The 23,614-nt window shown below is 47.3% G+C and overlaps 9 protein-coding genes across 9 annotated transcripts; 6 read left to right on the plus strand and 3 right to left on the minus strand.

The window, feature by feature from the left end:
* Positions 1-1,963: 1,963 nt before the first annotated feature.
* On the plus strand, positions 1,964-4,387 carry LOZ57_001953 (uncharacterized protein; the record flags this gene model as incomplete). Its single annotated transcript, XM_049251035.1, has 4 exons — positions 1,964-2,198; positions 2,267-2,969; positions 3,019-4,142; positions 4,200-4,387. The coding sequence occupies 4 exons, from the start codon at positions 1,964-1,966 to the stop codon at positions 4,385-4,387; spliced, it is 2,250 nt and encodes a 749-aa protein (XP_049109885.1).
* Positions 4,388-4,639: 252 nt separating this feature from the next.
* LOZ57_001954 (uncharacterized protein) lies at positions 4,640-7,433 on the minus strand (the record flags this gene model as incomplete). Its single annotated transcript, XM_049251036.1, has 3 exons — positions 4,640-4,869; positions 4,990-6,244; positions 6,300-7,433. The coding sequence occupies 3 exons, from the start codon at positions 7,431-7,433 to the stop codon at positions 4,640-4,642; spliced, it is 2,619 nt and encodes an 872-aa protein (XP_049109886.1).
* A 695-nt stretch (positions 7,434-8,128) lies between these two features.
* Positions 8,129-8,944, plus strand: LOZ57_001955 (uncharacterized protein; the record flags this gene model as incomplete). Its single annotated transcript, XM_049251037.1, has 2 exons — positions 8,129-8,507; positions 8,619-8,944. The coding sequence occupies 2 exons, from the start codon at positions 8,129-8,131 to the stop codon at positions 8,942-8,944; spliced, it is 705 nt and encodes a 234-aa protein (XP_049109887.1).
* Positions 8,945-10,883: 1,939 nt separating this feature from the next.
* Positions 10,884-12,388, plus strand: LOZ57_001956 (uncharacterized protein; the record flags this gene model as incomplete). The annotated part of the gene is made up of 4 exons (XM_049251038.1): positions 10,884-11,034; positions 11,093-11,583; positions 11,641-12,064; positions 12,123-12,388. The coding sequence occupies 4 exons, from the start codon at positions 10,884-10,886 to the stop codon at positions 12,386-12,388; spliced, it is 1,332 nt and encodes a 443-aa protein (XP_049109888.1).
* Positions 12,389-12,908: 520 nt separating this feature from the next.
* LOZ57_001957 (uncharacterized protein) lies at positions 12,909-13,218 on the plus strand (the record flags this gene model as incomplete). Its single annotated transcript, XM_049251039.1, has 2 exons — positions 12,909-12,956; positions 13,006-13,218. 2 exons carry the CDS (start codon positions 12,909-12,911, stop codon positions 13,216-13,218), a joined length of 261 nt encoding a protein of 86 aa, XP_049109889.1.
* A 20-nt stretch (positions 13,219-13,238) lies between these two features.
* On the plus strand, positions 13,239-13,751 carry LOZ57_001958 (uncharacterized protein; the record flags this gene model as incomplete). The annotated part of the gene is made up of 1 exon (XM_049251040.1): positions 13,239-13,751. The coding sequence occupies one exon, from the start codon at positions 13,239-13,241 to the stop codon at positions 13,749-13,751; it is 513 nt and encodes a 170-aa protein (XP_049109890.1).
* A 182-nt stretch (positions 13,752-13,933) lies between these two features.
* LOZ57_001959 (uncharacterized protein) lies at positions 13,934-15,652 on the minus strand (the record flags this gene model as incomplete). The annotated part of the gene is made up of 4 exons (XM_049251041.1): positions 13,934-14,070; positions 14,144-15,391; positions 15,453-15,540; positions 15,623-15,652. 4 exons carry the CDS (start codon positions 15,650-15,652, stop codon positions 13,934-13,936), a joined length of 1,503 nt encoding a protein of 500 aa, XP_049109891.1.
* A 3,270-nt stretch (positions 15,653-18,922) lies between these two features.
* LOZ57_001960 (uncharacterized protein) lies at positions 18,923-20,526 on the plus strand (the record flags this gene model as incomplete). Its single annotated transcript, XM_049251042.1, has 2 exons — positions 18,923-20,438; positions 20,492-20,526. The coding sequence occupies 2 exons, from the start codon at positions 18,923-18,925 to the stop codon at positions 20,524-20,526; spliced, it is 1,551 nt and encodes a 516-aa protein (XP_049109892.1).
* Positions 20,527-21,073: 547 nt separating this feature from the next.
* Positions 21,074-21,838, minus strand: LOZ57_001961 (uncharacterized protein; the record flags this gene model as incomplete). The annotated part of the gene is made up of 1 exon (XM_049251043.1): positions 21,074-21,838. One exon carries the CDS (start codon positions 21,836-21,838, stop codon positions 21,074-21,076), a length of 765 nt encoding a protein of 254 aa, XP_049109893.1.
* Positions 21,839-23,614: the final 1,776 nt, after the last annotated feature.

Here is a 23,614-nt window from a genome sequence, read left to right on the forward strand (position 1 = left end):
GTTTTTGGTTTGTTGTGAAATTTTTTTTTTTTTTTTTTTTTTTTTTTTTTTTTTTTTTTTGAAGTTTGGTTGCATCAATGCTAGGGTATGTATTGATGTTTGCACATTAGAGTGATTTATCTGTCTGGGGCCGAGAATACACAGGGATCGTCAAAGGAGAGGAAATTTCTCACTATAAGGAGATTTCAAGTGCTCTTGTGGGCATCATAGTGCCCTGGTGCAACTCTCTGGATCTGTGCCGCCATGGCAGCGTTGCAGCATTGCCACAGCAAACACATACACAGCTTAGGGCTCAACAGTGCGCTGGGATGCCTCGACATGTTAGGAGCTACATTTGCGACAAGGATTCAGACATGACGCGTCGATGAAAGGCAGAAACAATATTTTGCATATATCCGGAGTAGAGTAAGAAACAGCATGCACTGAACGTCAGTGTATCCTGGGAGTCTAGGCCGGCGTCTATCCTTGCTTTGGGGTGACAGGGGCACCGCTGTAACAGAGGCTTTGAGCATCAAGATTTGAAGGTATGTACTCCGGTGCATGTATAGACATACGTAAGAGACAGAACTACCCCAGTTTGATGGGTACAAGATGAGGGAATACACAAGTTGCACGGGGTAAAAAGATTAGATATGGAAGAGTTTATTGGTATTTTCCTGGGTATAGATCGTCAAAATGAACTTATAATATCCATCATAACAGCGTCAACGTCACAGGCCGCCAAGCTTGGGTATATGTGTGCATGTAGGGAGAACGTATGGCGCATCATCATTGATGCAGAAGGGTAAACAGTCCATCCGGGCAAGAATTAAGCCGATGTTAAAAGCAACGGGCGATCAGCTAGTTAGTATCTGCTGTAGTAAAAGGCGTGCGGAGTATGCAACCTGGATACAACAGCCAGCAAGGGATCGGCGACGAGGCGACAGCAGCACAGTTGCATTATGATTCTGCGAGGAAAAGAAACCAGCCTCATTAGGAGAATGGCCTTATATTTCTCCGCGCCAGCGAGCAAGTTTGCGTGAGGTGCATCCTAGCATTTTTGCTGGAAACCTCCGAGCGTCCAAGACGACGATCTGCCGCCAAGCTGCCGGTTGAAACTGCCGGCTAGTTAACTATACTCCGTACGGAGTACTCCATAGTTAACTACCTAGTTAATCAAGGGCACAAGCCCACGAAACGGCAAAGCTGGCAAGGCTGGTGGATATCGATGTCCAGCGCGGTGGTGCTTGGTCGAAAGCGACTACTGTACTCATGTCTGCATGTAAGTAAATCTGGGATGTGGGAATCGCTGACAAGCGACCTGGTTAGTTAGTTGGTAACATACTCTGGCGGGCGGCTTGCTGGGCACTGCCAGAACCGCGACCGTCTCCAACATCCTGCCTCCAACCCCTGGCCACCGTCAATCCCAACACGCGGTGGATCGCGCACGTCTTATCTGCCCGTCACATGAGGATCCACGCGGAGAGACGCCGGCAAAAGTTTTTGACGAGTGAGCTGCCCACAACCCGCCGAAACATGCGTAACCGTGTGCGCCAAAAAAGCTTCCCAGCCCGCCAGCTCTTGGGGTTCTTGGACTCACAGCAGAAACGGGACGGCAGCTTCGCCAGCATGACTGTGCTACTACTCCTCCCGGCCTGAAGACGCGCTCTCTTCACTGTTTAGACTCGTGGAGGTGAGTCAACTTCTCGCCACGGAGGATCTTTAGAGTTGGCGTGGGCGGTTTCGCTGTTGCTGGCTACCTCCCATCTGCTCATGCACCCCGCAGGCCATGCATTGTTATTTTTCATTCTTCTGACTGTTTCTAGGCATAGTGTCTGCTTTGGACACTGGTGTCTGGCGACTTCCTAGCCGTCGCTCTAGTCTATCTACGACACCTGCGCAGGTCGTCGGTCCTGCTCAACCGCCGCTGTCCCCTTCGCCCTCTGAGTCCAGCATCTAAACAACCGAGAGCGCGTCCGTGCAGATGGCACCCAACTCCCCTGCAGAAGCTTTGGGCACAATCCCGCCTTCCGCTGTGTCTGAAAAGACGCCGGGCGGGGAAGACCCCGCTCCTCGAGGGGAGTCTGATCGACGCACGGTCAGATGGAAGAGATTTTTGGGATCTTCTGATACACCAGACACTGAAGAGGACGCCTCTGGAAACCGAGAAAAATGGACGATGGGAATTTTGAACGACAAGCAGACAGAAGAGGTCCCAGGTAAAGCACTGGACAGCCCTTTCGTTGGATATGTAGCAGAAGTTGCTGACTTGTCGATCGTTGGCAAGGAACGATTCTCCTCCTTGCATCACACCGCAATGCGCCCCTGGGGTTGACGCAACAGCCCGCTAGGACCTCTTCGTCATCTTTACCATCGCCTTACCCGCCCTCTCGATCTTCCTCCCACACCCCTGCTCCTCAACAGAAACGGACTCCAGACGGAAAGATTGTACTTGACCCCCAGCCGGATGATTCCCTAAATGACCCACTCAACTGGCCACAATGGCGCAGGGACCTTGCTCTGATGTCTCTTGGCTTCTACTGCATGGTCGGAGGCGGTATGACTCCGATTCTAGCTGCGGCGTTCAACGATGTCTCGGAAGAATATGCCGTCTCCTTCCAAAAGGTTGCGTTGACAACAGGCCTGTACATGCTTGGAATGGGTCTTGGTTCGGTCGTGATGTCACCAACTGCCATTCTCTTTGGCAAGAGACCTGTTTATATTGCAGGTGCCACTATGTTTATTCTCTCATCCATTTGGTGTGCCGCATCTCCAAATTATGCTAGCTTGGTTGTTGCTAGAATTTTCCAGGGCATAGCCGTGAGCCCTGTTGAGTGCCTTCCTTCTGCTACAATTGCTGAAATTTATTTCTTGCATGAGCGAGCGTACCGTGTGGGCATTTATACCCTTTTGTTGCTGGGCGGGAAGAACTTGATTCCACTTATTAGTGCTGTGATTACACAGGGTCTGGGATGGCGTTGGATCTTTTGGTTAGTATCATTATACTGTCTCTAGAAGAGAAAGCTGACTTAATATCAGGATTGTGGCAATCACAATCGGTTTTGGCCTTGCTTTGGTAGTGTTATTTGTGCCTGAAACTTTCTGGGATAGAACGCCCCGACCGCGGCCCAGGCGCCCAAAAGCCCGACGGAGCGTGTCGGACATTGTAACCCACCCCTTCCGCGGCCGATCTTCACACCCTATTTCTCCAACGGAATCTCGTTACAGGGGGGAGGGAAATTCTATTGGCCAAAAGCAACATAAAGATGTTCACGTCGGATTTGCTGACGACGTCAAATCGGAAAAAGTGAGTATTAGCGAAAGCCCGACAGAGCCCGAGCAGTTCACTCTGGATGAAAAATTAAAAGAGACAGCTAAGTCCGACGGCGAAGCTGACGTAAAGAACGTTAAGGGGGACGTTTCCACCTTGCGGAATTCCCCTAGTACTCAAGATAATTCTGTCGAAAAGGCAGCGTCAGATCTTGAAACTGGAAACTCAGCCTCTGTTTCCAGGGATGTTTCTGTCGACGCTGCTGCTGCAGGCCCAAGCAACCCGTCTCTTCAGCAGATCTATACGAGCAATTTACGGTCTAGACCACCTGTCAGCTTTGTTGAATCACTGAAAATATGGAACGGCCGTATCGCCCGGGACAGATGGATTCGCGTCATGGTTCGCCCTTTTATTCTATTGGCGTACCCTGCTGTCCTGTGGTCATCAATGGTTTATGCACTCTCCGTCGGCTGGCTGATTGTTCTATCGGAAGCTGTGGCTGAAATATATCGCAATAAAGACGTCTATAATTTCTCCGCGCTTTCAACGGGCTTGGTATATATTTCTCCCTTTGTTGGTGGAATCCTCGGCACCATTGTCGCTGGCAGGGTTTCCGATGTCATTGTCCGATACATGTCCCGTCGGAATGGAGGCATCTATGAACCAGAATTTCGACTTGTAATGTCTGCTCCAATCGCTATTTGCACCTCCATGGGGCTCATGGGATTTGGCTGGAGTGCTCAGGAGAAAGAAAAGTGGATCGTCCCCACAGTATTTTTTGGAATTCTGTCTTTTGGCTGCACTCTAGGCAGCACTACCAGCATCACGTTTTGCGTGGATAGCTACCGGCAATACGCCGGTGAAGCTTTGGTCACATTGAATTTCTGCAAGAGTATGTTACCCTTGTTCTCTTTAATTTTAAGTATTACTCTTGCTAATATTCTATTAGATGTCCTACATGGTTTTGTTTTCTCTTTATTCATTGTAGACTGGCTGCATAGTGACGGCGCAAAGACGGTTTTCGTAACCCTGGGAGGTATCCACATGGCTTGCATGTTGTTTTCGATTCCAATGTATATATATGGCAAACGGGCACGCATGTGGACTGTGAGGAAGAGACTTATGGAGAAGTGGTAGTGCACTATACCCTATATTTATTTTGCATAACTGTTGCGAAATTTGTGTTTTCAGCGGTGTGACATGCTGACCGATAATTTGAATGGTTCTTTTTTTTTGGTTTTGTTTTTTGCTTTGTTTATATGCCTGGACAAAGTCCATCTACATATATATCTGATTTGCTTGTTATCTACTTCGCATACACTTTTTCCTAGTAGCTACTCTGCCCGAAATTGAATTTATGTCTGCTTCAAATCTTTACGATCAAAAATGTCAATATCGCGTAATTAGCCACTTTCTTCTCTCGTTTTCGTTCATCATGTTCAGCATGTTCTGCTCGCCTCGACGAACTCCTATATACCTCTTAACCCAACCGGTGCCTAAGACATCCTGGATGTCCAAATCGGCCTCCAAAGCATCAAGTGCTGAATTAAGTGAACTTGGCAGCGGCGTTTGAATTGCCAGCTTTTCTCTTTGTGCAGGGGAGAGAGTCGCTGGGTCAGCTATAAAATCCGCGAAATTAGCCATATTCCTATGCAGATGATGAAAAAAGAAAGAGAAATAAGCGATATACTCAGTACTTATATGTACAGAGTACTTAATAGAAGGGACAAAGAACACACCTGTGCAGTTTCGTATTTCTAACTTTGTGCTAGATTTTAGGCCCAAATAACCAGCGGCTAGGAGGGCGGCAACACCCAAGTACGGGTTCGCCAAACCATCCATTGACTTGATTTCCCAGTGGCCCGGATCAATCCTTCTGATTGGAGTCTCGCGATTCTGCTGCCCCCAGGCAACCCACACGCCTCCGGCCCATATTCCTTCTTTAACACGCTCGTAGCTTGCATCCTGTGGGAATGTGAAAGGCAATACAGCAGGAAAATGCTTCAATAAACCGGCGAGGAAAAACTCTTCCTTCGTTGCTGGATTAATTGAGATATGAACGTGTGCCGCTGTCCCGGCTGCAGAAGAAAAAGGGCGAGGATAGAGGGTAGCGCGCAGATCATGTTTCTCTGCCAAGTGCACGATAGTCTGCCGGGCTTTAATGAGTGTATCTGCGGCAGTCAGCGGTGAAGCTGGGGGAAGAATGAATTCGAGCTGGCCCGGGCTGGATTCTGAATGGAATTGCTCAATGTAAATATGAATTTTCGCAAGTTCATGAACAATTTCCTCAATTAGGGGGAGAGCTTGGCGAGTGTCAGATGTCATGTTTGACCACGAATGGTTTGAGAGCCAGGGTTCGTAAACACATTGACCGTCATTAGACATGAATTTCTTCATGAATACGACTTCAATCTCAAAACCACATAATAACTTGAGACCAAACTCCTTCTCAAACCTAAGGGTTAAATTTTGGAGTATTGTTCGTGGGCAGCCTTCTTGGGGTTTGCCATCCTGCGTCTCCCAAAACGTCATGACAGTAGCGCTATTAGACCTTATTCCAAGGTTAATATTCAAGGTATTTAGGTCCGGTATCAGATAAAATTCACCGGCTGATAATGGGTTTGGAGGTACAATACTGTCGTTTTGTAGCATATTTAATAATGCCATAGCGATACCGGCTCTGCGCTGTTTCTGTATCAACCTTGAAAACTCCCGGCAGGGAAACATGCGGACGCGAACAGTGGCAGTATAATCCACAAGCAGAACCCAAATAAATTCAACGTGACAATTCATTTTCAAAAACAGCTCCAAAATGGAGATGTTGCTGCTAGGGGTTACGGGTAGCTTAAAAGCTTGAAAACTGCCTTGCTCCTCATACGTAAGTGTCTGGTTTAGTTGGTATAATTGATTAGAGTTCCTAAACATGATGTCTTTGGCGGCACCCATTGCTTTTGAAACAGTGAAGTCATTCCTTTCCACATATTCTACTAAAATCTGTTAAAGCTCGAGTTAGAAAATGGCAGCGAAGGGGATAGCAGCGGATACGAACAACATTCAATGCCTCTCTGAACTGTCTATTGGAGAGCCAGTAGGTTTCAGGGTGAAAATGGCCATCGGTACTCCATAGAATTTTGGATGTGGGGGCTAATTCCAAGGATTGGCGCAATATTGAAAGCTGCCCATCTCTGCTAAGTACAGGAAATACTAGGCTAAGATCGAGGTAGACGTTTTTGTACATAGAGGCCAAGTACCCAGCCTCTCGAGTATATGGGTACGATGAGTGCAGTAACACAAAGTCGACGTTTGGAAATTCTTCGATAAGACTTTGAAGTTGCGCAGGGTTCGATAATTCTAGTGTGATGTCGGCGTCTCCTAGTCCAGTATGAAACTGAATTGGTTTGATCGTCTCTGTTCCGCATCGTTCCTGAATACATTGAAGGGTAGTACGAACAAGGTAATCATTGAGAGCCTTGGTGCAAATACGGCTGTTTCCATGGTGAATAATTGAATTGAGCTGCGCTGCGAAGCTGTCAATAAGCTGTTCTTGTGAAGGTGGTTCAATATTTTTCAATCCTGTTCGATAGCAGATCACCGATTTAAAACCGGCTATGCTAGGATCGTCCAGAGCTCCAATAACGGCATGTTTAAATTCCTCTTGAAAGTATCCCAGATCAAACGGGAGAGGCGGGCTAGACCTGAAGGTATCTGCGTGGAGCGCGGAACGGATTTTCTCAGCATACTGCTCCATTTGCTTTGCCGCAACGGCCTCGATGCGCAACAGTCGATTCGCTATACCTGGTAGAAGACTATCATGCCACGAAACAGATTCCGTATCTTGATCATCAGTTAGGCCATCGTCGATTAATAACGCATGTGTTCCGGCCAGACAGCGTTTTACCAAGCCCTCGTAATCTTCTTTAATTTCTCGTTGCCTAGCTATCTTGATAGCCTCCCAATTCTGGTCGCAATTATAGAATTTTGCCAGCTGACCAACAGCTCGCTGGTGAGCAATGGTTTCTGTAGCATGGCTAGACAACGCTTCGCCGTTTGCTTCAGAGGTTAGTGACTCGAGGGGGTACTGGTCGTAATTGGTCACGCTGATTTGACTTAGTATATTGTGGCAGTGACTGTCGATAACCGGGTGATTGGAAATAAGATGCTGCAGGTTCTCAATGTTAGGCATTTTCAATCGCTATTTGATTCGTCCTTAAAGAACGAGAGTAACTTCAATTCCTGCTGGTGGATTGTTAGGATGAAACGTATGAACTTAGTGAGAGAGAACCGCCCAGATACTACATCTGAGTTGACGGGATCTCGTCCACTAGTTATGTATAAATAACTGGTGATCGGCAGCTGCATGTTGACCGTCTTCATGACTCTGTACTGCGTACTCCGTACTACTAGTGCAATGTTTGGACCGCCATTTCAACGACACCCAAAGGTAAGGGTCATGACGAGAAAGTCATACTTAAGACCATATGCAATAATGCTGTTGTAACCTACATCAGCCCACAAGCAATTAGATGACCCTCGCCTGTAGTACCGTCGAGGCCTGAGTTGACATTGTAATCAATTTTTAAGGTTTTTGCCACAAATTTAAGTTTCTCGGGTTACCCGTGACGAGTAGCTAACGAGAGCGCGGCTAGTTAGTCAGTGCTTACATAACTAATTAGTTCAGTCACAACTTTTTGTCTGAACCGATCTCGCTACTCCGCATTCTCCCTGTGAACCGACAAATTAACTAACCGAATCAATATCAGTGATCTTGTGCTGAAAGGGTTTTATAAACGCAAGTGACCCAGATATAGTGAAATTCGAATTGGTGACCCGACTTTTATCGGTGGGATTGCTATTTGAAAAGATATTGATCACAGCAATATGCCCCTGGTACTCTCAAAAGCAAAGGAATCAGATGCTACACGCATTGCGGATATTCACATGGCCGCATTTGGGTCTAATGAGATGCTTCTTGCGCAATTCCCAACGCCTGCTGCTCGAAAAGGGCTGTGGGTTTCGCTCGTGGAGAAGGTTGTATCCGAGTTGAGAGATCCGAAATGGGCTATACTCGTTATCCTACATCACGACCACTGCAAAATTATCAGTTTTGCTAAATGGTGCCTTCCAATATCTAAATCTGAAGGTTACGAAGAGCATCCTTGGCGATGGCCAAAGGAGACGAATATGGCTATTCTGAATCAATGGACCAAAAAAATCGGGGCTGCAAATGATAAAATTCTTCGTGATTTGCCCTGTTATCGTACGTTTGCGTACTTTTTCACTCTAAACTATTCCCCTTAACCTCTGTTCTTTCGCTACTTAAGTGAGCCTACTTGTTTTTCTTTGCCCTTTCTAATCAATTTTCACTTAGGTTTAAGTTTCATTGGAACGGATCCAAAGTATCAAGGATTAGGGGCGGCATCCTTATTACTGAAATGGGGATTAGATCGTAGCAGAGAGGAGAATGTCCCTACTGTTTTGGAAGCCACACCTAATGCGACTCCTTTCTACCAAAAATTTGGTTTCAGGGCTGAAGAGCGTATATCGATGCAGCTAGAAGCTGTAAACAGAAATAGAGAACCTGTGTTATATGAAGAGATATACTTTGTTTCGTGGCCAATCATGCCCTTGGGGCATGAAACATTTACAAAATCGGAGCCACTTTGCGTGGAAAGTGCACACAGCACCGCGAATTAGAACCTATTGCAGCCAGACCATATCTTAAATAAGTTCCCCCCACCCGTCGGAGTGCTAGCTTGGATCTATTGTCCTATACGGGGTAGGAAGCTACCAGTAGCAAGTCCATGCTATTTAATCATCGTCATCACCGAAACGCTTGTATGCTCATTGCCTCAGGCACAGTTGCTCAGAGAGAGAAAAGGGGCCCCTCTCCCACCTGATGACAGACTGCTGCAATACTCCAGGAGTACCTTTGAGCTAAAGAACGTGACATTCACCGTTTGGCGCCTGAAACAAGTTGAAAAGAGGAAAATGGCAAGCAAAGTACCCAGTACCAGAGAGACTTGACATAGTTTTTGTTTGAAGTTCTCCGGTTACCAGCGGTTCAATGCAAAAAGCCATCGCAAAGACCACCATTTTTAAATTACAGGGCAAAGCAGAAAATCTTCTCTCCATGCTAGACCATGTGCTAGCCACTAAACCAACAGGAACGACCGCCTGCGATTTGGGTTCCCATCGCGGCTCGATTTATTAGAGGAACCTGGGATACCTGAAAGAGTTGACCACTATTTCTTTGCATAGAGACAGATAGGACAACCCTGTGTTTTATCAACCCTCAATCGGCACCTTTAGTACCAAGGCGCCTACAGAGTATTCAACGGCTTATCGCAGCACACAATATTTGAGCTTGTCGGCATATTACTACAACTCCTATCCCAAGCATACACCGACCTATGTATGTAGGGTGTGTATATCTATTGGTGTCTCTAAGGCAGACCGATCTCACCGCAAACTGATTGTACGCCCTTCTCGGGCTTCTTGCACCCTTCAGCATTTCATGAGAAGAATCGAAGTACGGAGTACCACCGCGAACCCAACAAGAAAACCCTGTAACTAGTTATAGGTCTCCATTCTCCGTTCAGCTGCAAACAACTCAACAAAAAATCAGCTACTCTGTACTGTATGATTCAGCCGTTTGAAGAATAGACACTTTTTACTCCGTACTTGTAAACCGATGTCGCCAAGAATCAATCCCCTTTAGTCTGTCGGCTGCTCCGCAACAGAGTTCAAGGGCCCAGCCTCTTGAGCTGAAGCCAAGCCACAGAGCACCAAGGGCGAAACTCAGCGCAGAATATGGCGTTCAGCCTTGCTGGACCGCCATTTCAACTCTTGTCCCGCACACAAGTCATCGCTGCCAGCAATGATAGCCGAAACTGGATGTTTTGACTCCAACCGGTGGCTACGCTGAATGACAACTTACGATTGTTGTTGATCGCCGTTGCTCCACATTTAGGGAGTCGGCATGCAACTCCAGAGTATTGTGATCCATACCGGAACAGCCAGCACACGGTTGACGAGTTACACAGCCTCGGACGGAATACTCCGTGCGTCTGCAGCCCACATGAACCCGATACGAACCAAGCAGCCTCTGTGGCTGCTGGCTGGCGGGAGATCAAGAATCAGGAACTTCCGTTAACAACAATAGGCTGTTCAGCCGAGTGGTGCTGGCTTACCGGTGCATGCTTCCATAAATCAAGCTCTTTACGGCTGCATCTGCGAAATGCCAAATTTGTGATGGGACCGTATTTCGCGTGTCTTATTCGACGGCATAATTCAGATTCGGACTACCTGAGAACTATAGTATGAGGAACCCTTCCTCTGAGCTTTTTCGTTCCATGCAGTAGGATGATTGGGGCCCGCTTGAGATAGTTGGTTGGCTTTTAAATGCCAATTTGGATGGCTGGTAGCAGGCATGACAGTATATAACTTGTCACTGCGCCCCCAGGTCAATACCGCGGCTGGACTTCCAGAAATATATACATCGGGCTCCCCGCCGCGTTTCACCTGATATTTTGGTCCAACGGAGGCCCATTTTACAAGAAAAAATTCCAAACGTCCTGTTTCTACACGGTTGTTGAGAAAAGCTCGTATAGACGATACTGCCTCGCGACCTATCATGAGCACCGAGATAGGAGGAGGACGCCGTCTCGTCCTTTGTTTCGACGGCACTGGTAATCGATACAAGGGAAATGAATCAGATACCAATGTGGTTAAGATATATGAAATGCTCGATCGTCATGATAGGAAGCAATATCATTACTATCAGCGTAGGTTTTGGAGTCCACGCGATTTCACATTTGGCTGATTGCTTACACCGTTGCTTAGCTGGCATTGGAACATTCACAACGGGTTCTAGTGGGTCTGGTTTGAGCTGGTTTGGCCGGATGAAAGCAACCATAAGCCAGTTATTTGATCAGGCTCTCGGCAACACGTTTGAGTATCATGTATGCAGTGGATATGAATTTCTGATGAAATTTTACGAACCAGGTGACGATATCTATATCTTTGGATTCTCTCGTGGAGCATATACAGCAAGATTTTTGGCAGAGATGATTGACAAAGTCGGCTTGCTATCCCAAGGCAATGAAGAAATGGTGCGATTTGTTTTTGCGTCCTTTAGCCAGGTGCAGCATAGCAAAGGAAAGCGCACCAAAAGTCAAAAAGACGTGGAGCATGAGGAATATCTTCTTAAATTTAGAACCACCTTCTGCCGACCAGAAGTTTCTGTGCATTTTCTTGGGCTTTTTGACTGTGTGAATAGTGTTTCCCAGTTTGAAATACCTTTCCGGAGGCACTCTTACGAATACATAGCCCAGGTAAGCCAGGTGTTACGAAGGTGACGGCACACTTCTAATAGGACATTGTGTGAGTAGGCCCCTGCAAAACATATTCGCCATGCAGTTTCAATTCACGAGCGTCGCCTCAAATTCAAACCTGCTCTTTTTGTTTTCGAAGAGGAATCGCAAGGCGCCGATATCAAAGAAGTCTGGTTTGCCGGAAGCCACTGTGATATCGGCGGAGGCTTTCGATTCGAGGGCGACTCAAAGAATCTCCTATCCGATATACCACTTGCATGGATGATTGATGAAGTTCTCTCATTAGACTGCCATCATGCCGGAAAGCTTGCATTCCAGAAGCCGGCGGTCGAAAGGGCCATTAGTTTGAGACGTGAAAGCGAGAATGAAAGCTGGAACCCGCCATTAGATGCGCCTGTGATCAACATACCGCATTATCACGATTCCCTAACATTTGGCGGTGGCGAAAGTTGGGGAAAGACGTGTTTCTGGTGGATCCTAGGTATGCCTATATTAGACCTCATTGTGACCCGGGCAGCTTTATTAACCCGAAATGTTAGAAATTTTACCATTTTTCACTCGCCTAGAACTCGAAAACGGTGAATGGAACCCTCGCTACTGGCCTCCGAATCTTGGAGCCCTTAGGGACATACCTCGTGAGGCAAATATTCATAACTCTGTCGAGGAGTTATTTAAGGCTGGAGTGCTACGCAAAATGCCGAAACTTGGAGGGGATGATGCACCGTTTCTAAAAGATCCTCTACTATTGCTTCGAATCCTGATGCCATGGAAGTGGCGATTTGGGTCAAGAAGAGACCAGGACTAAATGAGCCACAGCAGAAAATGAAATTCTTTTTGCGCTGAATAATTCTTTTCTTTAGTAGTTAACTAACTGTACGTATGTACGCGCAGAACTTTCAGTTTGTTTCGGATATTTCGCTTCTCTGCCTTGGAATACTCATCGTGCTTTTTAATACCATTCACTTATCGCGAATCGGACTATGATAATATGACCCGTCAACTTTCATGTATGTGCCGTAGTTATCAACACACACAACTTCGGCATTAGACGATTTCTTAGACTGTAATAACTCCCCTGATAACTTACCTTCAGGTTTGTCTCATACTCTACTCAATCTCAATCTACTCCGTCTGTTAAGTTGGTCGCTCCGAAGCTTCAAATGCTAACACCCGATGCTAGCTCAAGGGCAAAAGGGAATAATTTCTTTTTTAAGAGACGCTGTCCAAGCGCTTTTTTTTCAGCCCCGCCATTCTCACACTGCAGATATCAAAACAAAATCACCGAGATCTTCGTCATCTTAGAATGTCAATTCGTTTTTTTGGCAATGCAAGGTCTCGAAGATGTTGACCCTAATAAGTCTCAGGTTCAAGAGGTATTGTCTTCGGCCGCAAGCTGCTTCATTTTTTGATTCTGAACTCTAGGTTGAACAATGGACTCGTGACCTCCCGGATATAAGTCGTAGAGCTGTTTTGAACGCAATGGATCCTGCACCTCTTCATTTCTCATTGAATTCTCAGGTCTATAAGTTCAAGCATGAACAAAAAGTATGCAAGTTCACTGCTAGTCAGCATGAACTTGATCTTCTTCTGGAAGCTGGCGAATGTGCTATCGAAGCCCTTGCAAGGGTTGTCTGAAAAGATAAAGAAGAAAAGATATGGATGGATGGGATAATTTTTCCTCTTGCAACCCTTTTGAAACCGAAAGATGTACACCCGTCCCAGCACAGAGCCCTAGTGGACCAAATGATTTCTCTTGTCAGCAGTTACATACTAAGAAGATTATTCATGGAGATATCAAACCACCAAACTTTCTACATTGCTCCGGTGACCAACTTCGTCTATGCGACTTTAGTGAGGGATTGAGATTTGATGAAGATCTCAGCAACTGGAATGGAATGACAACAGCAAACTACATATCACCACATCGCACCCGACTTTGGCCTGGTAGTGCATCAGAGCCGCCGCAAACAATTGAAGATGATCTTTATGGGCTTGGTGTTAGCATCTGGGAGCTGTATACTGGGAAGGTTCCTTTTGATGGCTGGTACGAGGATGGTATTTTGTGGGCTCTTCAGCGGGGCGAAACTGTCAATGTAAATGAGATCAAGGACGAGGAAGTAAAAGCCGTGATCTGTGAATATTTGAGAATTGGGGGTGCAAAGGTTTGATTTCAGACTGTATTTAGCATTTAGGATTGGGGTCTTAGGGTAAGAAAGACGGGAGTATGTATGCGTATTTCACCTTCACGCTGATAAACTTATGCTCAAAATAGGGTGTGTATTCACGGAAAAGAGAAACAGTGAATAGTATTTTGGGTCTTCGTACACATACAATAAATTTTGGAAGCAGTTTAATACTGACCCTCTAGAGTGAAGGTTCCGGTTTTGGTTATCAAATACTCATTGACGGCAACGTCTTTGCCGCTTTCCTTGCCATAACCTGACTCTTTGATGCCACCAAATGGAGACTCAGCGGCAGATGCATTACCTGAATAGAATAGTTAGAAATGCGAACCTATAACGGTGGATATCGGGTATAAAAGACAAAAATTAGGACATACCAGTGTTCATTCCAATCATACCAGCCTCCAGATTCTCCAGCATTCTCCACATGCGGTCTACATCCTTCGTAAACGCGTAACTCGCCAGTCCCATGCTTGTATCATTCGCCCATTCCACAGCTTCCTCTTCCGTTTCGAACTTGTATACTGCCGCGACTGGTGCGAATGTCTCTTCGCGCGATATTAGCATCTCTTGTGTCATATCAGTGATGATTGTCGGTTCGAAAAAGTATCCACCTCCACAGTCTGACTTGGGTTTGCCGCCGAGGACAACATTGGCACCCAGCCTGCGAGCATCTTCAACCTGGCTGGCTGCTTTATCAATACTACGGGGTGTAGTTACCGGCCCCATAGTAGTGCTATCGTTGGCACCATGTCCAACTATAAGAGCTGCTGTACGTTCCTTAAACATCGCAACAAACTTATCATAGATTCCAGATTGGACATATATCCGATTTGCAGTAATGCAAGCTTGGCCTGCATGACGCCACTTGAGCGCCATGAGCTGTGCAATGGCTTGATCCAGATTAGCATCGTCAAAAACGATAAATGGACAGTTGCCTCCAAGTTCGAGTGTAAGTTTCTTTAGTCCTTGAGCACAGTGGGCCGCAACGAGCTTTCCTACACGAGTAGAGCCAGTAAAAGTGACTTTCTTGACAAGAGGATCTTTGCAGAGGGCTTCGCTGAGCGAGGGAGTGTTATCTAGGTCTGTGGTGAGAACATTGAAGACGCCAGGAGGATAGCCAGCCTTTTTAGCAAGGTTTGCAATAGCTAGTGTAGCTATGGGTGTTTCGGGGCTGGGCTTCACAATCATCGTGCAACCGGCAGCGAAAGCGGCACCAGCTTTGCGCAGAATCATTGCAATAGGGAAATTCCATGGGACAAGGGCAACTGCAACGCCAATGGGCTGTTTGACAGTGAAAACACGCCGATTTGGCGCTGCAGGGGTGGAAACTCCGCCGTGAATGCGTTCGGCCTCGCCGGCGAACCACCAAGTAAAGCCCAGGGCGTAGTCAATTTCCCCCAACGACTCAGCAATTGGTTTGCCCGTTTCGTGGGTCAGAATCTTTGCAAGATCAGAACGGGAATCCCGGATAAGCCCATCCCATTTCATAAGCAGCATAGCCCTTTGTCGTGGGTTCATCTTCTTATATTGCTCGAACGCAGCGTGCGCTGCTTCGACAGCTCTTGGGACATCTTTTTCAGTATTTGCTGGACAGCTTGCCCAAGCTTTGCCGGTGCCAGGGTCTAGGGAAGAGGTCACAGTTAGACTTGATACACCATGGATAGTATATATGCTATAACATACCCACAACCTCAAACCGCTTGCCTTCGGAGGAGGTGACCCATTCATTGTTTACAAATGAATCATATTGTAGAAGGCTTGGGTCATCAAGCTGCACATTTCCAAGTCGTCAGCTTGCCGTGCGTAGGACTGGACACCCATACTTGAATGTCGGGCATCGGGGATGTACAAACCTGAAAGGGGAGCTCGTACTTGTTTGCCATCTCGAATAGCTCAACAATTGAGTCTGCACAAGTCAATGCAGCACAAATTTGAAGTGCACAATAGAGAAACTGGCGAGTCGAGAGCACCTTCGTTACACTACACCAGCCGGAGTGTTTGCCCGCGGTGAATTAATTATTACAGCAAGGCCGAGCGGGTGCGGGGCGGCGGCAAACCAGCCGAGATCGGGACGGGCGTCGGCTCGTCGCAGCATCACAAAGCAGCGTCCGTCGACGCCGCGTTGCTTTGCTCCACAGAGTAGTAGATGGCGCTTGAGTTGCTCGCAGGGTCTGGCCTCGTCTAAGCTTTTGGCAAGCTCAGCAGCCGTCGCAAGCAATCTTTCGTGGCGATTTTGTGGTTGTCTATGATTTGCCGGTACGGAGTAGTGCAAACGAGTTCGACTGGCTTCGCAGAATGGCCAACCTGGAGCAAGTCATCCTGTTGAGCTGTTGTCATTTCTTGGGCGTGAATAGCGAGCAATTGGACACTGGCATCGTTGGAAAGACTTTGTTCATGTGTGGGATGTGTTCAATCCCACAACAGCGATGTCGCATTTTCGACGGGCTCGACGGCACAGTGGACATGGGCTTCAGAGGCGAAGAATGGGCTGAAAACAGGACAAGTCATGGTCGCGCATAAATCTCACGCTCCCGCTAAATAGCTAACTCTCCACGAGCTCTGGTAGCATTGACACGGATCTGGGGCGGGAGGGTGCAGAGTTACATAACTATCCGTGCACGCCCAACCATCCCGCATGGTGACACCCGGTGCGCGTGAATGTCCAAAGACGACAGGTGACCAGCAAGGGCGATACCGACAGGATGATATTATTACTTCGCGGGCATCCAGCTGCAGAAAACGCTCTTGTCCATTCCAGGCGATAACTTTCAGACCCGAAGCTTGACGCTGCTGAGCATCGTGCCTGGACTGTTTCTCCGCACACACGACGCTCGGCTTCTCGGTTAACGATAAACTACCTAGTTAGTTGACTACTCTGTAGTTAGTGGCTTTTCCAAGCCCGGATAATCTATCGGTCTATGATCGCGGGAAAATCGGCCTGCATTCTCGCATAGGCCAACTATCATGGCCGCAAGAACACTAAACACCCAATCATGCTCGAACAAAACCAATCCTGTAGTTATCTTCCAGCTTGCTCACTAGAGGACTGTGTTAATCCGTCTAGGTCAAGAGACCCTTTGGACTAGACAAGAACGCCAACCCTTAAGCCCCAAAATCATATCGAGTTCACTAAGCGCTAAGAGCACGCCGCCGTCGAGCATCATAGCCGGCACGTCTTCCAGCCACACTGGTTCAGATGCCAAAACTTGTTCTTGAACGGCAAAATAAATGCCAAGCCTCCTGTCTTCAAGCTTGATCACCTATTTGGGGCAAGATATCCAAACTTTTCGGCCTTATCAACCTTCCCTTTATGACCTCCGCTGACTCAAAGTAGATATCGTTCCAGCCGATGGATGCCCTCCGTATATAGGGTGTAGATATTGAAAAGGCTTGTCACATTAATCCGGCCACACCATGACTGACTGCACTGTCAGATGGAATCTGCTTTAAATGGTATGTCAAGGCCCAACCAAAAACAACACGAATCGTATCGCTACGGAACAGCAATGACCAGCCAGTCGACTTCGCAATTTCATGGGTACTCAAACGTCAGGCAGCTTGGAGCCCCGTTGTTAACTAGTACACACAAAAGTCCGCCCATTTCCCCACCTGCAAGGCGCCTTTTTAGAGTCGAAATAATCGGGGCTGGTCGTTCAGACTGTGCTCCTGGGAGCATTCGGGAGATTGCCTACTCGGAGTTCAAACGAAAATCCGGGGAAGTTAACCTTAAGCAAGTTACCGCAGACTTGGGATGGCCCATTAGCCCGCGACGTGCGGAGTTTAAAAGCCGTTGCCAATATGGGGTTTGTGGGGTTGGATCGTAGAGGACGCCCTTGACGGAGTAAAGCAGTTGACTACTTCCTGGTGCAGCGGCTATTTCGCGCCTTGGGAAGGATTGATGTATGTACTGGGTACATGCAGGAGACATCTGGTGCCACGGATCTACTCAACAGAAGGCCAATAATATCCTCCATTCGATTATCTGCCTAGACGATATTGCAATCTTGACGGAGGCTCGTTAACGGATAGTGGGATAGATAGGGAACAGCCGCGAAGATAGTAGCATGTTGACATACTTAAACGTCGATATGGATGTACATACATACTTCCCTTGGATCTAGCTAATGCCTGGCTCCCGCGTAATAAGTTTGACCTGCCCCCTTATGTGGTATGTACACTGATGGTATGCGGTACTTGGACCTGCATTGCCGTCTAAAGCGATACCAATTCTAGTAAAGTTTCCCGATAGGCTCCGTCTGAATGTGTATTCCGCATGATATTCTGCGCCTCTCGCTATCGCGACAGGAGTAGGTAGGGGGATGCTAAGATATCGGTGTCTTATCGTACCTACGTGAGCTGTCCAAGCCCTGAGGTTTGGGCTGTTGGGTCACACAGCGTCCGAGGGGCGGTCCGTGGTCTCCCACCATCTGGGTTCGTAACATCTGAGATTTCGAATTTTTGCGAAAAGAAAGAAAAATATCACTTTGGACGTGACCTGGACTTCTGTATGCCGTCGTGACGCGTAACTACTTATCTTGAACAGGCTACAAAATAAAAAGTCCCATGGCGGCATTACTGATCGGCTGATCATTGGTAACTAACCCTACCATCGTATCAGGGTCAAAGTTAGGTTCCTTTAGCCCAATGGCTTCCAGTAGTGGCAGATGTTTCGAACCGCTAGCGTGTCTGGTGTCGTCCCTCGCCATCAGGTTTGACGTCGATAGGAAGATTGAGGCACTAATGGGCCGTCACTTGAGTATAACAAGAGTCTATAGATATATAGACGGCTATGTCATTGTGTTTGTCTCCAAGGGAGGGGGTTCGCGTACCGTCTTCCGAGTTATTTATACCCCGAATATGCGTATCGATCTTCATAAGTGTACTACATGCTGGTAAGCTCACCAGTTCAGTTAGTAATTATCAACTACACCCCTTACCGGGGAATTCTCTTTTTATTAACCTTCCACCCTTTCAAGAAGCCGTATCATCCGGCTCCCATAAGTTTCTTGGTCGACTTTGCTTCACTTGTCAAAGTGGCAGAGGCAATATTCATTCTCTGCAAGCCGCGGCGATTTGAAATTGATGCTTAGCATCAAGGAAACCCATCAGTCAAATAGTTCACCTCTCCGTTCTTCCACATTCAAACCCCAAACATGTCGATTTTCGAAGATAAGCCGAAGGAGATGCTTGGTTCTGATACCAATGAGAGTAGCGAGCTCGGAAATGCAAGAGACACAGATCACACCCTGGAAGTACTGGGCTACGTCCCAGAACTAAAACGAAATCGCTCGCTCGCGACTCTCCTTTTCCAGTCGCTCGCCATTGCAGCAATTCCGTATGGAGAGGGAGGACCGCTGATCAGTGCCATATATGGCGGTGGCCCGCGTGCAATATTCATTGGATGGCTGCTAGTGTTAGTACTAGATGAATGCATTGCGTTATCGCTCAGCGAACTCGCATCAAGATACCCGACATCCGCAGGGCCATATTACTGGTCTTTCCAGGTCGCAAAGAAGCATAAGATCATCCTTTCGTTTATTACTGGTTGGGTATGGCTTATTGGAAATTGGACGATCACGCTCTCAGTCAACTTCGGCTTTGCAGCCCTCATATCAGCAACGATATCGTTATTCCACCCAACATGGGAGGCGGCAAGCTGGCAGATAGTTCTCATATTCTATGCCATCTGCCTCTTGGCATTTGTAATTGTTGCTGTGGGAAATCGCTTTCTCCCACAAGTGGATATCATTTGCGCCGCATGGACAGCAGTCAGCATTATCGTCATTCTTATTGCATTGTCTGTGAAAGCGGGAGCAGGCAGGCACAGCATTTCATATGCGCTGGCCCATTATGACACTTCGTTCGCAGGCTGGGGCGGCTTTACATTCTTCATCGGCCTTCTCCCAGCGGCATACTGCTTCTCAGCAATAGGAATGATATCCTCCATGGCAGAAGAAGTTCCCAACCCAGCAATTATAGTTCCACGAGCGATCAGCTTGTGCGTTCCCGTTGGCGGTTTTGCAGGACTCTTTTTTATCTTGCCCATCTGTTTCACTCTCCCACCATTGGAGGACATTATAAAAAACTCACCTGGAGGCCAGGCATTGCCTTATATCTTTGGCGTCGTGATGAAATCACCAGGTGGTGCCCTCGGCCTCATGTTCCTCGTGTTGATGGTGACTCTGTTCTGCTCCATCAGCATCACCGTCGCTGCATCCAGAACGACATGGGCGTTTGCAAGAGACAATGCACTGCCCCTTTCGGGCATCTGGTCGCGCGTGAATAAGAAGCTGGATGTGCCAGTCTACGCCCTGGGCCTCGTCACGCTGGTTGAAATGCTGCTTGGACTCATCAACATTGGAAGCACGAGCGCGTTTACTGCGTTTGTATCAGTGGGCGTAATCGGCCTGGCTGTGAGCTATGCGATCCCCATCGGCATCAGCCTGTGGTACGGGCGCCGCGAGGTGATGAGGGCGAAGTGGAATTGCGGGCCCATCGTCGGGCCCATCGCTAATGTGATTGCGCTGGTTTGGATTGCATGTGAGCTGGTGTTGTTCAGCATGCCGACAGCATTGCCAGTGACTGCATCAAGCATGACATACGCGAGTGTAGTGTTTGTGGGATTCCTCGCAATTTCGGCTGTGTGGTACATGGTGTACGCGAGAAAATGTGAGTTCCCGAACTGTGGCCTTGATGGTGACGTCATTACTAACGTTCTGCAGCTTATAAAGGGCCACCAGAGTCAGACGGCATTTAAGCCGAATATTCAATTGTATTTAATGACAGAATGGCAATGAATTTTTTATTATGGGATGCTAAGTTGATTTGTATTACCCGGCTAGCTTTATCTACTTAATTTATGGTCAAGATGAGCCCTGCATGATAAGTTTGAAAATCATTGGGATCAAGCAGAAACTGTCATCTCCAAGTATTGGCAAAGCATATCGCTTTCATGATCGTAAAAGTTCTATAAACAAGATTAATAAAGAAAGAAAAAGTAAGAAAACAGAAAGATCTCAGGAAAGATGCAGAGACATGGGGGTATAATGCATTAGTAAAAATATGTTGAAAAACAGCAAGGCCGGCTTTCCTTCCAGGGAGGAGTAACGGATGACGATTTTCAGTATGATAGCTACTGCGAGCCGTTACGAAATCCAATCTTTCGATAATGAAGAAAGTCTGATAGTCCTTAGGTCCATTAGAAATACATGAGTCGCCTTCAATGTAGAGGGGTCAGTTGAATGACGGGGAGGCCGACGAGTCTTATCATTTAAGGGAATATTTGATTTCCAATTGTTGATTCATTACACGGAGGCAAGCTTCTGCTCTGCACCGTCAAGTCGAATACTTCTTGAGCCATCTTTCTGGAAACAAAACCTCACAAGATTGCAAAGTACCGTTAATATTTCGACAGTTATGACTGAAATGATGAATAGGGCGAATATGAGCAGGGATACTGTGGTCCATGCCCAAATGGGATGTCCGAAAACCCATGCAAGCGCCGAGAAAACGTCTTCTTTCGCCGAGGGAAGGTAAGAAGGGTTTATCGAACTCGAAGCTAACCTGTCTGAAAATGGTTGTCTGTGAAGGTGATAGGTTTCTATAACTTCTGGCCCTGATGCTGACTTTGAGAATAGAGTCAAGTAGCGAAATAAAACGGTTTTTGGGTGGGTATTCTGATGCGTGCTGTGCTCAAAAACCTTTTGATCTTGTATTGACCTGGTAGCTGGAAAAATGGTTTCACCTGGTTTGTCGTCGATAGAAATAGTATATTCTGCCACAACCTCACTCTTCAATGACGAGAGAGCATACGGCCACCTGTCGCCAGGGATGGATTTTGAAGCTCGAGTCAATACCTCGAGGTTCCGACCGGCTTTGGCACTAGTGAGAATGCGGCGTAACTGATCACGGAATACGGCTGGCTGCTGTCTAGAACGTCGAGGATAAAGCCGGTCTTCGATGTGGTGTCCCTCACCTGCTAGGACCAAGGTGTCTATATAAGATATTGGAGCCGATAGAACACAGGGTATTAGCGAAAGCACAACGTAGTGCACCAGAATAATCCGCATGGTGAGTTACTGCCGGCTATGCGTATCAATTCGATTCTAGTCAAGCCAAAGCAGCAGCGCTATATTTTCCTGGTCCTAGTACAGGTGATATTGATAGCCGACTGCAACTTAAAGTGAGTGAGGGACGATATATCCACAGCATCAATCAAAGATCACAACTATCGTTATAAAACTGAGCAAAGGACAGCCGATAATCCAGGAGGGGAAGAAGGAAGATGCTCGGAAAAATGAGCCGCCATCCCAGGAACGTCGCCCTCCAGGCAATCACACGCTGTCCCTCCGCCATCCAGTTCCACGGTAGCCGTGATGTCGCTGTCATTGCAACAAGGCACGCCAAATCCCACTCATGCTAGAGTGCCTGGAGCGCTGGTCGGCGATGCATGTGCACAGATGCATGGTTCTGAGTGGGCCAGTGCTAGACTTCCTGAGTTAAACCTTTAGTGCCTTAGTGCGGTGGTGAGCATGTGATCAAGATGTGACTGTGATTGGCTGTAATGGAATAACCTTCTCCCGGCTCCGATATAACTAAATCTCGGCAATGCCGCTTTTACCAACGAACCGCCGTGGTGGATGCAGAATTCAACAACAATGAACGTCGTCTTCTCATACGGAGGCATGTACAAGATACATACTCCATTCTTTTCATGCTTTCAAAGGTCAACACTCTAGCTCTTATTGTGCTGCATTGAGACATACTCGCGCAAAGTCGAAAAGCGACAATGACGAGGGCTAGAACAACTATAATTTCTCGGGAGAGCTTTAATCGGCTCGTCTGGGAACCGGTCAGGCAGGAGCGGACCGTATGAGAAACTCGCCCATCTCGCGCGCTCGCAATTGTTTAAACAACGACTTATACCGACGAGAGGGAAACCACCCTGGATGAGTATGCCACGCTTCATCATGTCATAGAGTGGAACAACATTGATCTTCTGAGCGAAGAGTTTGACGATAAATCTCCACGGGGATACGGCTGAACTCAGTTGCAATGACTTGACTGATTTCCTCTGAGCAGATTAGAACAAGAGACCCCTAGCAAACCTGTCATCATGAGCCTAGACCCATAATTCCTTGTTTCATTCCTTCGGTGAACATTGCCTGATTGCCAAATATGCCAACTATCTTATCTTATTCAAGGAAGCACCTGGAGATTTGATTGCAGACCGGAATATGCAGCTCTGATCCTCCCAGCAGGCGTTTCCTGTCTTGCACAGGCTCATTACCTCACGCGAAGCCATTCAGTGGTGTATCAACTGGCGTATGGGGCAATACAGTGCTGCGTAACTCACACCTGTACTGGCCGTACGCCCGCCCAGGACGCCATATTTAGAGTTGATTCCTCTCGGTGCGCAGTTGATTTCCATTTTTTCCAAGGTTAGGTGGCAACAATACAATTTCATGTGCACGTATAGGTACTTCCTGTTGGGAAAATTTAGAACGCTGAGAACGCCGTCTGGGGAGGTTTCATGGAGCTTCAGAGACCCCTAATTGGAATCGGGCCCTTGAACTGATAGGCCATGTTATGTTGGTGATAACAAATCGGTTGAGCCTCCTGCAAACTCGGCAAGCGTGGTACAATCATTAACCCCGTACTCGGACGTGCCTCCATACCGGAATACAGCATTCTCGGCTTACCCTAGTGATACGTAGCACGTTGGCTGTTTAATAGCCTTGCAAAACGTCACGAATGCCCGCTTGTAAAATTACTGCTTTTTGCAGTTTTGATACCACTTAATATCTTAGTATTCTCGTACGGAGAGCCTAGAGGTGTATTTTGTT

The sequence above is a fragment of the Ophidiomyces ophidiicola genome (genome assembly GCF_022830035.1).
Source record: "Ophidiomyces ophidiicola strain CBS 122913 chromosome Unknown scaffold_5, whole genome shotgun sequence".
Lineage (NCBI taxonomy): Eukaryota > Fungi > Ascomycota > Eurotiomycetes > Onygenales > Onygenaceae > Ophidiomyces > Ophidiomyces ophidiicola.